Source organism: Biomphalaria glabrata, chromosome 1, assembly GCF_947242115.1.
Source record: "Biomphalaria glabrata chromosome 1, xgBioGlab47.1, whole genome shotgun sequence".
Classification (NCBI taxonomy): Eukaryota; Metazoa; Mollusca; class Gastropoda; family Planorbidae; genus Biomphalaria; species Biomphalaria glabrata.
The window spans coordinates 82619747-82635525 of NC_074711.1; the positions used below are offsets into that span (position 1 = coordinate 82619747).

The window sequence follows — 15779 nt, forward strand, 5'->3', positions numbered from 1 at the left end:
AATGTATTTTTGTTTATTTAATAGAAGATTTTCTATTTTTATTTTACATTTCTATGGTCCATACTCTTTTGTAAACATGTGGGAGGAGAAGGTAGGTCTTCAGCTAACACAACTCAGCTCAAGTCAAGTTTTGAATTCAAGACCCCCTTGATAGGTAGCCAAACGGTTTTCACCTCTCAGTGTCCCCCCAATGCTTATTTTCAAGTTAGGATGACAATTTAGAATGTCCAAAGAGATAATGCTATGGTTTGTTTTCTTTGTTATCTGGAATTCAAATTATACTTACATAATTTATTTTTTCTGAACATATTAAAGGTCTTTATGATCATAAAATCAATAATAAAAAGATGTTTCAAGTGTTTACAGCCTTAACTTAGCGAGTCCAAAATGAATGATCTTCATTAATTTCTCTCACCTTGCTGAATTAATTCTCGATTTATTGCACTCACAAACTGGAATGATGAGTCTAAAGGATTTACAACAGCATCTGCCTTAAGACCAAAAATATTCCCTTGAAAAAAACTTATATTGACATCACGTAAAGAACATTTGGCTATTAGTGTCGGTGGCTTTATTGCCACTTTTGGAGCTGGAGCTTTTTTTGCCTCTGACTTGAACTGTATAACACATCTGTGGGTTTCTTCAATTTCTCTTAACAAGCTTTTGCCTTCAGGATCATGAAGAAATTCATCAATGCCAAAAAAATTTAGCTGGACATCATTTTTGTCTATTTTTGACCTTAAAAAAAATGTAGAAAAAAACATCTATTTATTTTTATTAATGATTTTTATTTTAAATTTAAAAAAATATTGCTGTCATTATGATAATTACAACTTTACAGTAGTCACTCTTATAGCCACTAAAATGTTTAGTTTGTGCTTGTAAGATTTGCAATGAATTTTAATGTTCTATGTAGAAATACAAATAATTCCCCTTTAATTGTTTAAAATTGTATTGTTATTTAACTTGTTTGACTACTAAATAAAGTTTGTAAAAAAGGAAAACAAAAATATTTATAGCAATCTATATGTTGTCTTATCATTATCATAAGAATTTAAAGTAAAATTCCCCTTTCAGATCTTACGACCTATAGGGCAGATGATGTAAAGGTCATCTCTTTCTGTGGGCCAAGGTTAATGAGGGTGTCATGTGGCCATCACAACGACCCATCACCTTTATTTTTTTCCTGACTAATGTCAGATACCCAGTAGAGCTGGGTGGACTTAAAGGCGCCTAAAGATCCTGAAATTAAACATCTCAGTCTTCACCAGGATTCGAACCCGGGACACCCGGTTCATAAGCCAAGCGCTTTACAGCTCAACAACAGCTTCACCTATCATAAGAATTAAAAACATTTAATAGCAACCAAGCATCCATTTGGATTATTTTATTTTCTAACCTTATATTTGCAACCGTTAATTATAAACATCAGGGATGTACATGTAAAATGCAGTTAGTGACAGAAAAAAAAAAAATCTTTTTAGGGAAGTTGTAACATTTCAGATATTTTAAAAAAAAATCAGTCATTCATCTTGTACAGACATAGTAGGGCATAATCATACTTTACAAGATATGGATGAAATGAACTAAGAAATTATTAAGTATCACTGAAAAAGGCCTAATAATACTGGTAGCCTGTAACAATACAGATGAAAGGAATTTATGAAAAAGTTTGTGACTAGATCAGAAAATGGAATGTATCTAATGAGGACCTTTTAGCTCAAATCAAAATATTATTTAAAAACATGTCTATTGAGTAATATTTCTGTTATGAAAGAAGTGGAAATGGATTTCATTTCTTTCTATAAGTTTCTTTTTTTTAAAGATGGCGCTGCACAGTGGCAACATGTAATTAGTACTCCAAATGCACAATTGTAAAACAAATTTCCTCAGGGATAATAATCATTTTTATAATTATTATTATTAAAATAATGCTATACCATACATTTAAAAAAAATGCATCCATGAAAATGTATATTATCATGGCTTGCAAGCCATTAGAGATAAACCAATTTTACTGTTAAAAGTTGCAGGATGATCCAAATGGCAAGAGGTTTTTGAAAAACTTTTGCTTTACAGGTCAAGAATGTATACAGTTTTGCTCATTGTGATTTCATATTTGTATTAGATGACCTATGGTCAATTAAAATACTTACACCAATTGGTTGATGTGAACCTCACAATTGCTGACTGGATCTCTGAGTCCTTTGATTAAACATTTATCAGACAAAAACTCCAAAGTGGCATCCCTTCCGAGAGATGACTTTAAGTGGTTTAGCTCTTCCATTAAGTATTTATTGATGAATTGTTGTTTCCCATATGACAAAGAAATTTCCTTCTGATGTAATTTGTTAGTTTCCAAATAGTTATCAACAGATTTATTGAGCTGATAGATTTGGTCGCCTGGGCAAATGATCATAAGTTCTTGGTTGTTGGAATCTAATTGTATCACTGTGTTGAAACCACTGTTGGGGTCAGTCAAACTGGACAAAAATGTAGAGCCATCAGAAGACTCAAGTATTTTGAGCATATCTTGGTTGATGGGTTTTTTGGTAACTTCAACTTGTGATCTAATTTTCTTTTCTGCGTCACTGATGTTTACTGATCCAGACTTTAAATAGTACAGTTTTACATCATTCTCATTACACTGCATATAGCAGTTATCTAGCATTGAATCCACTTTCTTTTGAACATTGTCTTTCTTAAGTAGCTTCATTTGATCTGCTGTTACACTTTCTAGTTTACTAAAGCCCACATCTTGTTTACATTTGTTTAAAATATCTAAATGAATGGAATTTAATTGACTTCTATCATTTCCCATGAGAATAACTTTGTTAGTGTCATTGTCCAAGTTTATTTTAGTTTCTTTATAAGTTTCTTTAAATTGATCAAAAAATAAACATTTCTCAAGCAATTTAATTTCAAATTTGTCTAAGGAGACCTCTTCACTGTGTTGAAATGTTTTTTCTTCAACAGAAACTTTCAGCTCTGACTTTGCTTTTGAAATATCTGTCGATACATTTATTTTTTCAGCCCCTTCACTTAAAGATAGTTTTTTCTTGATTTCTATCAATCTTGATGCATCTTGTTGATCTTTACCCTGCTGGATAAATTCATCATAGAGATGATGGATCAGCGCTTTTAAAGATGTTTGTGAGTCCAGGTTGATTACAATCATTTTAGATGATTCCTCATGGTAAAAAATATCTACTTTGCCAGTGCAAAAATGTTGAAAATGTTGCGCTTCACTCTCATTCATTGTAAAAGTCAGAACTGCAAACTGTTTTAAATAATTGGAAATTTCCTTGAGTCCATTCTCAAGCTTCTGTTTTACTTCTTTGGCTTCTAATTTTTCTGGCCAATTTAATTTTAATTGTAGCATTTGAGGGAATAATGTCATTTCACAATAAGCCTCTCGTGCAATGTTTTCTAATTTGTGTTTTTGTCCCTTCAGGTAAGGGAAAGCATATGGTGTTAAAGTAAGCACCCCAACAAAAATAGGGCCTTGTTTTTTTACAATGTAAACAGACATTAAGGAGCCTGGATTTAATTGTAACTGCTTCTTTTTGGAGAATGTTTTAGAAGGTAAAGGTTGATTTTTATCTGGTTTCACTTTTAACGAATCATCTTTTTTCATGTAATTTCTGGACAGGCAAGGATAATAGCGAGAAATAATGAGATCTGTATGTTCTATTGTGTGATCTTCTCTGGATATGAGGGCTGTTAGATCTGAAAAAACAAAAAATTATCTAAGTTTACAGTTATAAATATGTATATCATTCTGCTTTTAGCTTGAAGAATGTTTATTGATGGAAGTTTATGGAAATAGCCTCCTATTGTTTATAAATGTCAAGGACCTTGATTAATCTATGACATTAGGTCCAGTGACTACCTTACACATTTGAAATAGGTCTATGCCCAGAAAAAGTACCCTTACTGAAAATTAAGAAGATTAAAATGAATATCAGGTGACACTAATAAGGAATCTAAGTTCATCAAGACAAGTAAAGATACAGAAATAACAGACAAGGGAAGCATTCAAATACTAAGATTATTTTACTGGTTCTAACAGAATATGGTTTGATAGAAGATGTTTTTCATCCTCATCATAAAAGAAGCATACTAAACAAAAAAAGATGACCAGACATTACTACACTAATATCTGATAAACCTTTTTTGGCGATGAAGTTATTTTAATTGTATACAGTTTTCATCTTTCTGCTGACCCCCTACGGTCACCTTGAGAACCCCTGGGACATGTACATAGTTTTAGATTAAAACAAATGGTCTATAAAAACAAAAACATAGATATACTGACCTACGTCATCCTCAAAATAGACAACAACTTCATCTTCTGCAATCTGGACTAACGACTTTGTTTTTCCACCACCACTTCGCTTTTTGTTTTCCAAGTAACGTTTTAAAGTTGGAATAGAGACATCTGGTGTGAGACCAGAAACCGAAACACAATTTTTTTTATACACTGGAGCAGTGATCATCTTGTTACTGCCAACAGAAGTTAATGTCCATGTCAACTGTGTAATATCTGAAGAAAGATGGATTTTTTTTTCACAAATATGTTTTTTGCTATTCGTTGGGTTTAATTTTTTTTTAAATCATGGCAATTTTTTTGTAACTTTTGCTAAATGAGTAAGGTTTGGAATATGATAATGGTTTATTTAATTTTTTTTTTCACAATAGTACTATGGCCCTTATTTGTAGACTAATGTCAATTAAAAGTTTTTAAAAAATATTATTATTATAAATGTTACATTTCAAAACAGAATATAATATATATTATAAACTTAAGACAATTTACCTAATAAAAAAAAAAAAATCTGATTCAAATTCATTAAAAAAACAAAAAAACTATCAGTTTAAAATTAATAATTTTTTGATTTAAAAGTGAACCCTTTCATAATCTTTTTTAAGAAGGTATACCTTACAACTAAATTGAACTAAAATTGTTTTATTTTTGTTTGTTTTGTAAACCTTATCATTTTTTATTTTGTTATCAATAAATCAAACAACACAAATATCACTGATTCATATGAAACAACTTAATTTCAGTGCATATTATTGTTACTGATATATTTACCATCACAGAAACGTGGATCCAATTTGACAATGCAAGCGTCCAAGTCATCTTCTTGAATTATGTCTGACACCTCCAAACCAGTTTTCTCATTTATTTGTTCAGCTAGAGCTCCTAAGTTTTCAAGATTGCCTTTCAGAAAAATATAATTGGGATATGTTTTGAAGTCTTCTTCTGTTGCCATTTCTACTTTGGATATTTCCAAGTCTGGTGGATGCTTCTTTTGACAAAAACTTTTAGCATCTGTGTGATTAGAAAATGAAATTAGATATAAGTCAAAAAAAACTTTTTCAGTCATGCCTGTAGCGTTGAAAACTAATACAAAAGAAAAGGTAGATCCTTTGATCTATGGGGGCAGCTGATGAAAAGCTCATTGATTTCTATGGCAGATAACTAACAAGTGTATCATGTGGCCAGCACAACGACCAACCACCTTTACTTACCAACTCTGTTAGGTGGTCACAGATGGTGCATCCTGAAAAACTCTATCAAAAAGCCAGTCATCACCAGAATTTGAATTAGAGACCCCTCAGTTTGGAAGCCAAACACACTTTACCATTCAGCCACCACACGCGGGTAGCACAACAACCAGCCACTACACATGGGTAGCACAACAACCAGCCACCATACATGGCCAGCACAACAACCAACCACCTTTACTTCCCCAACTCTATCAGGTACCCATTAGATGGTCACAAGTGCACCCTATAAATCTTCAAGTTCACAATCCCAGTCATCACCAGGTTTTGAACTTGAAACCCCTCAGCTTGGAAGCTTTGACCACTTTCCCACTCAGCCACCAGTCTCCTTACTGACTACATATAAAGTAAATATATTAGCTAGATATTTAAATCTAATCAGGGAGTGGTGAAAACAACTATATTAATTACCTTTTTGGGTATGAAAAGTTACATAGACAATGTTAATTACCTTTTTGGGTATGAAAAGTTACATAGATAATGTTATGCAGTCCATCAAGCATCAAACTTTCCTCATGAAATGGACCAATGTTAAGTGATTCGTCTTCTAAGTAATAAATGTAGGTGTCTTTACAAGTATCAATACTATGCAGTTTTATCTTCACAGTCGTGTTATGAAGAGCGAATTCCGTAGTGTCTTCTTGTTTGTCCTTATCGTTCTTTTTTGATGGGGGTGTTTCTAACGTCTTCGTTTTTTCTTTTTCCATTTTTTTAAAGGATAATGGTTTTTCTTTCTCTTTTTCTGTCAATGTACAACTGCCTTCACTGTCACTGGTAACCATATTTGTACTCATTTTTCTGTTTTCCACTTTTGGTTTCCTTTTCTTCTGTTTTATAGACATGTGCATTTCAGAGTCTTCTGTGATGTTGTCTTGTGCTTCTGGTGTCTCAGTAGTTATCTCTTTATAATATGGCTTCACAGTTAGAGTAGTATTAAAATATGTAACAGTGTTGCCTCTGCTCATAATTAAATCTACAGCTGTTTAAAAAAAAAAAAAAAAAAAAGCATTATTACAATTTTTAAGTCTTTTAAGTCTCGAATTGCTGATTTAAATGTAGTACATTGTATATGAAACAATTTCATGCATTTGATATAGTTATCTTCATCACTATCAAATAGTAGAAGCATGTTTTAACATTCCTATAGAGATATGGTAGATTCCAGCTGTTTGTTATATGATAACAACTTTTCTAGATAAAACATATTTCTATGTTAAGTGGCCTTGATGATTTCATTTTGATTTTTAAATTTTTATGACTGATTACTTTCAACAAGAACACCCTTTTTTTTTTAATGAGTGGGCTACATTGAATATATATTTTTGTAAGCAGTGAAGAGAAAGATTGTTTTTTTTTTTAACATTTTTTCTTAATTACTCTTATTTCTTGTAAGTATTGTGACTTTAGAGGTCACTCACAAAGGCAGCAGGATACACATTTGAAACCAAAAGAAAATCCACCGCAGAGGACAGACGCAGACGGCAAAAGAAAATCTAAATCAACCACCTGTGGACCAGGGTTATGCTTGCCCTGTATGTGGCAAAATATGTAGGTCAAAGCTGGGGCTGCGCAGCCACTGGATACTGCATTCCTCACTGATCTTCAGACTCAAAGACAAGCCTTATTATTGTAGACTTTTTAAAAATAAATTATTCTTTATAAGTATGGTACCAAAAATGTAAACTTATCCTTGCATAATTTTAGTTATTTCAGTATATTGATCTTATTACACTAAAGAAAACAGGTCAATTTTTTAAATCTGGAAATACTATTCATTGGTATGAATTATGATACTAATATATATATATAGCAAAAAAAAAAGGATTAATAATGCACTGAAATTTTTGTTATTTCTGTGCAAATCAATCAGAAGTATAATAAAAGATTCAAAAATAAAAGCAGATCATAAGTGAAATATTTTGACGACACATTCACATAAGCATAAGTGAGATATCAACTTGTACTTCAGATGGCAGTGAATTTTGTAAAGGTAAAGTGTGATTACTAAGAAAACAGCCACAGACCAGAAAGGTCGTGGAATTCATGATAAGGTGGGATGTTTGATGGTGATGATATGTAACTAAAATTTGCATTCTCTTTTTAAGTTTAGGGTGGCTTCTGGTTGTGTGTAAGTGCTCCGAACTTCTCATCATGATGGTCCTGAAATGTAACCCTGCCCGTTGCCATCCCCTAGCAACCAGCAGGAGGTTTGGGCTGGGAGGTAGTTCTCTTTATTACTGAAACATTAAAAAAAAAATTCTGGGTATTGTCCTACTTTTAAAATGTATTTAATTTATTATCTGCCTTTCAAAATTTGCATTTAAGTGTGCCTCTGTTCCCATCACTCAGATCCATCATAGAGGATGAAAAACATTATTGAGCTAAGGGAAATGACATAACTTTAACTTTTTTTCATTTTTTTGCTTAAGCTAGGAATAACAACTCTTCTAGAAGATGAAAACAACTACTGCATTGTGGCCAATCTTCAAGACTATGAAATAAGATAAACAAAGAAAAGCAAGCAATTTGGAGCAAAGGACAACTTGCTAAATAATTAAACACCATTCAATTTTGTGGAATGGCACAAAGAAGAGAAAAATTAATGTGTAGGACAAAGAACAGGCCCAGTTTTTAATTCATTCCTTTCAAAACAATCTTTGAAAAAAGTTATTCTACTAATTGTAAACGTTATTCTACTAATTGTACAAGTTATTCTACTAATTGTTCAAGTTATTCTACTAATTGTACAAGTTATTCTACTAATTGTAAAAGTTATTCTACTAATTGTACAAGTTATTCTACTAATTGTAAAAGTTATTCTACTAATTGTAAAAGTTATTCTACTAATTGTACAAGTTATTCTACTAATTGTTCAAGTTATTCTACTAATTGTACAAGTTATTCTACTAATTGTAAAAGTTATTCTACTAATTGTAAAAGTTATTCTACTAATTGTACAAGTTATTCTACTAATTGTAAAAGTTATTCTACTAATTGTAAAAGTTATTCTACTAATTGTAAACGTTATTCTACTAATTGTACAAGTTATTCTACTAATTGTACAAGTTATTCTACTAATTGTAAAAGTTATTCTACTAATTGTAAACGTTATTCTACTAATTGTACAAGTTATTCTACTAATTGTACAAGTTATTCTACTAATTGTAAAAGTTATTCTACTAATTGTAAAAGTTATTCTACTAATTGTAAACGTTATTCTACTAATTGTACAAGTTATTCTACTAATTGTACAAGTTATTCTACTAATTGTAAAAGTTATTCTACTAATTGTAAACGTTATTCTACTAATTGTACAAGTTATTCTACTAATTGTACAAGTTATTCTACTAATTGTAAATGTTATTCTACTCATTGTACAAGTTACTCTACTCATTGTACAAGTTATTCTACTAATTGTACAAGTTATTCTACTAATTGTTCAAGTTATTCTACTAATTGTAAAAGTTATTCTGCTAATTGTAAACATTATTCTGCTAATTGTACAAGTTATTCTACTAATTGTAAAAGTTATTCTACTAATTGTAAAAGTTATTCTACTAATTGTACAAGCTATTCTACTAATTGTACAAGCTATTCTACTAATTGTACAAGTTATTCTACTAATTGTACAAGTTTATTCTACCAATTGTAAAAGTTATTCTACTAATTGTACAAGCTATTCTACTAATTGTACAAGCTATTCTACTAATTGTACAAGTTATTCTACTAATTGTAAAAGTTATTCTACTAATTGTAAACGTTATTCTACTAATTGTACAAGTTATTCTACTAATTGTACAAGTTATTCTACTAATTGTAAACGTTATTCTACTAATTGTAAACGTTATTCTACTAATTGTAAACGTTATTCTACTAATTGTACAAGTTATTCTACTAATTGTACAAGTTTATTCTACTAATTGTAAAAGTTATTCTACTAATTGTACAAGCTATTCTACTAATTGTACAAGCTATTCTACTAATTGTACAAGTTATTCTACTAATTGTAAAAGTTATTCTACTAATTGTAAAAGTTATTCTACTAATTGTAAAAGTTATTCTACTAATTGTACAAGCTATTCTACTAATTGTACAAGCTATTCTACTAATTGTACAAGCTATTCTACTAATTGTACAAGTTATTCTACTAATTGTAAAAGTTATTCTACTAATTGTAAAAGTTATTCTACTAATTGTAAAAGTTCTTCTACTAATTGTAAAAATTATTCTACTAATTGTACAAGTTATTCTACTAATTGTAAAAGTTATTTTACTAATTGTAAAACTGCTATTTTAAATACCTTCAGTCTTTTTAAATATGACAATAGCATTTGTGCCATCTTTTGGAATATGTATTGCTTCTATCTGTCCACCACCTTGACCCCTTTTATTTTTAAAAAATATATGAAGTTGATCTTTGGTAACTTCATCTGGAAGGCCTGTAACTTTCAATTTGTTTGTTTTCTTTGATGAACTTGAAGGTTTCAATTTGTCTCCTGAAGAAACATTTTCTGAGGAATGTTTTGACTTTGAATTTGTTTTTGAGGATAATTTTATCTCACTCATTTCAGAATTAGTACAAGTACTGTCATCAGTTTCATCATACAGTGGGCTGACTTCAAGGGACACTTTTGAAATAGTGACTGTGCTTCCTCGACTCATCACCAAATCAACGGCTGCACAGGAGGAAAACAAAAAAAAAACGCATGTAAGAGTTTTAAATGTTTGAGCATCAAGAAAGCATTATAATACTTTTACATATTATTTCTATTTATTAATCGTAATTTTGCTCATTTCTTTGTGACATGATGGTCTAAATAATAGGATCAATCAAGACAAAGGTATTAGGTTTAATTTCTATTGTAAAATTGGATGCACCCAGTTTTAGTAAGTTATTAACATGAAGTATTGACACATTTCCAACTTAAAGAAAAAAAAAGAAACTAAGAAATATGTCGTCTTTTAAATCCACATAATCATTTCCAAGTTTTACTATTTCTTCAAATTACTTTGTAAATTAGTTTAGTTTTAATTCCTATTAAAGTATAGCTGTCATCATGACATAAACTAATCCTGCTGAAATCTACATGTATACAAGAAAATCTAGTCTTACTGTTTAAAATACAGACAGTATGTTTATAGATACCTTCACTTTCTTTAAAAATGACAACAGCACTTGTCCCATCTTCTGTAAGATTTATTGCTTCTACAGGTCCACCACCTTGACCCCTTTTATTTTTAAACAATAGACTAAGTTGATCTTTGGAAATCTGTTCAGGAATGCCACTAACTTTCAATTTGTTTGTTTTCATTGATGAATTTGAAGGTTTCAATTTGTCTCCTGAAGAAACAATTTCTGCTGAATTGTTTGACTCTGATTTTATTCCTGAGGATAATGGCATCTCTATGATTTCAGTCTTAGCTTCACAACTATCATCCGTTTCATCATAAAAAGGGCTCACATTAAGAGGACTACTTGAAAAGATGACTGTTTCTCCTCGACTCATGACCAAATCAACAGCTGGGTAACAAGAAAAAACATTTTTAAAAATTTAAATAAAGCTTTTTTAATGAGTGAGCATCAAGGAAGTACAACAATAATTTTAATTCTTTGTTCTAGTAGCAATTTACCTCAATTCTGTGCATGAACAAAAGAGATGTTGACAATTAATACAAAGCTATTGGGTTTAATTCCTAGTCTATACATGGATTTATTTTACTTAAGATGTGAGCATGTCAACCCAGTATCTATTAACATGAAAATTACATTTTCAGTTTTTAAAAAAGAAGAGTAGCCTAACAGATGGTTGAAAGAGATGGCAAGACAGCATTTAACTCTTTATCTCCGTAATTATTTTTCCACGTTCTGACAGAATTGTTAATTTTTCTCATTTGTACATTCTACCTTGTTTTGATTAAAGTTGAATTACATTTTTGTTTGTAATCTGAAAACCTTACTTTCGGTATAAAATTATAGGAGAATGCATGCTCATTTTATATACTGTGTAACACAAGTTATAAAACAAAAATTAATTTAATGAGATCAAATCAACGAAGATATCATTAATTAGGAGAGAAAGAGTTAAGAATGGACATGCCTCACATTGAATGAGATTCTATTCAAGGCAAAGACAGAGAGGCAATCAACAGATCAAGTGTGGTGTCTAAATGGTTTAAAAGACTAAGGGATAAGTGAAGGTGAAGAAATATAACTTCAGTTAAATCAAAGGTTCTCAAATTTGAAATTTTACATTTTAATTTACTTTGTAAATTTCATTTTCTTTTGTTTTACAGATATATTTCTGACATGAAAAACAAAAGTTGCTTCTTGTCTAAGCATAAATATAGAATTGTAAAAGTCACTACAAGTCTAAGTGTAAATCTAGTCTTGTATAAATCACAACATTTTTAAATTGTACATCTAGACTCATTTTATAAAATAAATATAATCAGTTTCTAATTACCTTCGTTTTCTTTGAAAATGATAACAGCACTTGTCTTGTCTTCTAAAAACACTATTTCTTCTACAGGTCCACCACCTAGTCTCTTTTTATTTTTAAAAAATATATTTAAATGATCTTTGGTTACACTATCTGGAATGCCTCTAACTAATAATTTATTTGTTTTCTTTGGAAGACTTCTAGGTATAAATTCAACTTCTCTAGAAACATTTTCTGATGAATTGCTTGACTCTGATTTTATTTCTGAGGACAATGGTATCTCACTTATGTCAGTACTGGTATCAGAACTAGCATCTGTTTCATCATAAAGTGGGCTCACTTTGAGAGGAATACCAGAAAAAATGACTGTGTCCCCTCGGCTCACCACCAAATCAACAGCTGCAAAAGAAGAAGACAAATAAAATGCTAACAATAATACTCTTAAGACTGTTCTGTTCAGCAATTGTAAAGAAAAGGTTCATCTTTTAGACCTTGCAATCTCTGTTTCTCTGGCCCAATGTTTTTAAGGGTGTCATGTTGCAAGGACTCCCTTTAGTTCTTTAATGGATGTAGGTACCAATTAGAGTTGAATGGACTCAAGGGTGTCCTAAAAATGCCAGTCTTCACTTTACCACCACTCCCCTACTGACTACAAATATATTACATATATTTGCCCCCTAGTAATTGAAATGCATATTGTATTATTCTTAAATCTGAAACAAAATTTAAACTACTTTCAAACTTAAATTCAAAGATTGCAATTCAAGGAAAAAATGTATTTTACTCAGCTCTGTGTAAAGTAATGGTCTAAATAGCAGGATGCTTGGCTATCAAGACAAATTAGATTCTTATTGTACTCATGGATTTTTTTCTCTGTATCTCAAAATAGACCTTAATTTAGTTAGTTATATTTACAAAATATTGACAAATTTCATATTTAAAAAAAAAGAAAAAATAATATACTAATAAACATATTGTCTTCTTTTAAATCCAAGGCTTCTAATTTCAAAATTAATAGTTTCCTTAAATTACATTATAAATTTAGTTTTGTTTTTTTCTTCTATATTCATATTGTGGTGTAAATTTGAGATTAAAAAAAAAAGCTACAATATGCGAATGACTTCATGTTTAGATATTAATCTAGTTACTATATGAAATTCAGACTTTGTTACTTAAATTACCTTCAGTTTCTTTGAAAATAATAACAGCACTTGTCTTGTCTTCTGAAATATTTATTGCCTCTACAGGTCCACCACCTTGTCCTCTTTTATTTTTAAACAATATAGTAAGTTGATCTTTGGTAACATCTTCAGGAAAGCCTATGACTTTCAATTTGTTTGTTTTCTTTGATAGACTTGTAGGTATCAATTTGGCTTCTGCAGAAACATTTTCTGCTGAATTGTTTGACTTTATTCCTGATGATAATAACATTTCACTAATTTCAGTAATGGCTTTAGGACTAGTATCAGTTTCATCATAAAGTGGGCTCACTTTAAGGGGAATGCCAGAAAAAATGACTGTGTCCCCTCGACTCATCACCAAATCAACAGCTGCAAAAAAAAGAAGGTAAATAAGTATGAATAAAAAATGGATATTTCAACAAATATTTTATCTTCTTTTCAATTCTTCTTCTAATATATTACAGACGTTACTTCAAAAAAGAAGATAATTATGTCCTTGACATGTGTGAATCATGTCATGCATGTTAATCAATAACTTAAACTCTGCTAAGTCATTTGTTTTCCTGGCTGATTCAGGCAACCCATTAGATGCTCTAATGGTGCTAGGGAGCAATTCTACTAATTTGTTCTAGCGTATAGAATAAGAAATATGCCTCTATCTTTGTGTCTTTCTGAGTATTTCATTAGATTTTGTTTTTCCATTTGTAAATTATGGTTCAATGTTTTATGTATTATAGTTACTTTTTATTCTTCTGTCCTGAAGTGTCTCTAAGTTTAGTGATTTTACTAATAGTGTGACTCTAATCAAATTTGAATATTCTTTTGTTAAAAATCTCACTGATCTATTTTGTGTTCTAGTTTCTTTATGCTTTCTTGAGTTGAGGGATCCCAAACAGCGGATGAATATTCTAATATTGGCTCAACTAAAGTTATATAGCATTTTAGTTTTATGTTTTTGTTTGATTTGTAAAAATTTCTTTATCAAAAACCCTAATACTTTACTTGATTTTTTAAATAATTTCATCAATATGGGGATTTCATGATATCATTTCTTTTATTATTAAACCTAGTTTTTAGTCTGTGTGACTGGTTTACCAAGAAATAAATAAGTAGCTTTTATCTGTTTTATTTTTTTTGTTACTCTTAATAACTGGCATTTTTCTGGGTGGGAAGATATGCTCCAATTGGATTCCCATTTCTTCTAAATTCTTTTTGTAAAATGTCAGTATATTGTGTTGTCTTTATTATTATATATATTATGCAATTGTTTGCAAATAGTCTGACTTTTGTTCCTGAACTAATGCAATTTGGCAGGTCATTTATGTAGATTAGAAACAGTAGTGGGACTAACATTGTCCTTGAGGCACACCTGAGTTAACTATTAATGGTGTTGATTTGGAGCCATTTATTATTACTGTTTGTTCTCTCCATTTTAAGAAATCCTGAATCCTTTTAATGAACCATTAATGCCAAAGTATTTTTTTTTAAAGCAGGCAACGTTGGTTAACTTTGTTTAAAGTACTTAGTACATATTTGTTATTTTTCTGATTTCATATTATGTTGTAACTACACATATATATATATGACAACAAGCATATGTGCAAATCTTGTCTTTTTGTATGAGAAAAATGCTTATTGTTACTAATTACCTTCAGTCTCTTTGAAAATAATAGCAGCACTTGTCTTGTCTTCTGAAATATTTATTGCCTCTACAGGTCCACCACCTTGTCCTCTTTTATTTTTAAACAATATAATAAGTTGATCTTTGGTAACATCTTCAGGAAAGCCTGTAACTTTCAATTTGTTTGTTTTCTTTGATAGACTTGTAGGTATCAATTTGGCTTCTGCAGAAACATTTTCTGCTGAATTGTTTGACTTTATTCCTGATGATAATAACATTTCACTGATTTCAGTAATGGCTTTAGGACTAGTATCAGTTTCATCATAAAGTGGGCTCACTTTAAGGGGAATGCCAGAAAAAATGACTGTGTCCCCTCGACTCATCACCAAATCAACAGCTGCAAAAAAAAGAAGGTAAATAAGTATGAATAAAAAATGGATATTGCAACAAATATTTTATCTTCTTTTCAATTCTTCTTCTAATATATTACAGACGTTACTTCAAAAAAGAAGATAATTATGTCCTTCACATGTGTTAATCATGTCATGCATGTTAATCAATAACTTAAACTCTGCTAAGTCATTTGTTTTCCTGGCTGATTCAGGCAACCCATTAGATGCTCTAATGGCGCTAGGGAGCAATTCTACTAATTTGTTCTAGCGTATAGAATAAGAAATATGCCTCTATCTTTGTGTCTTTCTGAGTATTTCATTAGATTTTGTTTTTCCATTTGTAAATTATGGTTCAATGTTTTCTGTTTTATAGCTACTTTACTTTTTATTCTTCTGTCCTGAAGTGTCTCTAAGTTTAGTGATTTTACTAATAGTGACTCTAATCAAATTTGAATATTCTTTTGTTAAAAATCTCACTGTTCTATTTTGTGTTCTAGTTTCTTTATGCTTTCTTGAGTTGAGGGATCCCAAACAGCAGATTCATATTCTAATATAGGCTCAACTAAAGTTA

The 15779-nt window shown here is 30.4% G+C and overlaps 1 protein-coding gene across 9 annotated transcripts in view; it reads right to left on the reverse strand.

The window, feature by feature from the left end:
- LOC106074370 (protein mono-ADP-ribosyltransferase PARP14-like) overlaps positions 1-15779 on the reverse strand; it is a 44537-nt gene that overhangs the window by 22107 nt on the left and 6651 nt on the right. For all 9 annotated transcript variants that reach the window (XM_056018126.1, XM_056018123.1, XM_056018125.1 and 6 more), the window contains 10 exons: positions 14845-15213; positions 13196-13564; positions 12039-12413; positions 10721-11095; positions 9876-10250; positions 6026-6553; positions 5099-5338; positions 4319-4546; positions 2157-3729; positions 416-738 (listed from right to left, as the gene is read on the reverse strand). In XM_056018126.1, the coding sequence (XP_055874101.1) occupies positions 416-738; positions 2157-3729; positions 4319-4546; positions 5099-5338; positions 6026-6553; positions 9876-10250; positions 10721-11095; positions 12039-12413; positions 13196-13564; positions 14845-15213 (4755 nt within the window). The remainder of the gene's footprint in view (positions 1-415; positions 739-2156; positions 3730-4318; positions 4547-5098; positions 5339-6025; positions 6554-9875; positions 10251-10720; positions 11096-12038; positions 12414-13195; positions 13565-14844; positions 15214-15779) is intronic.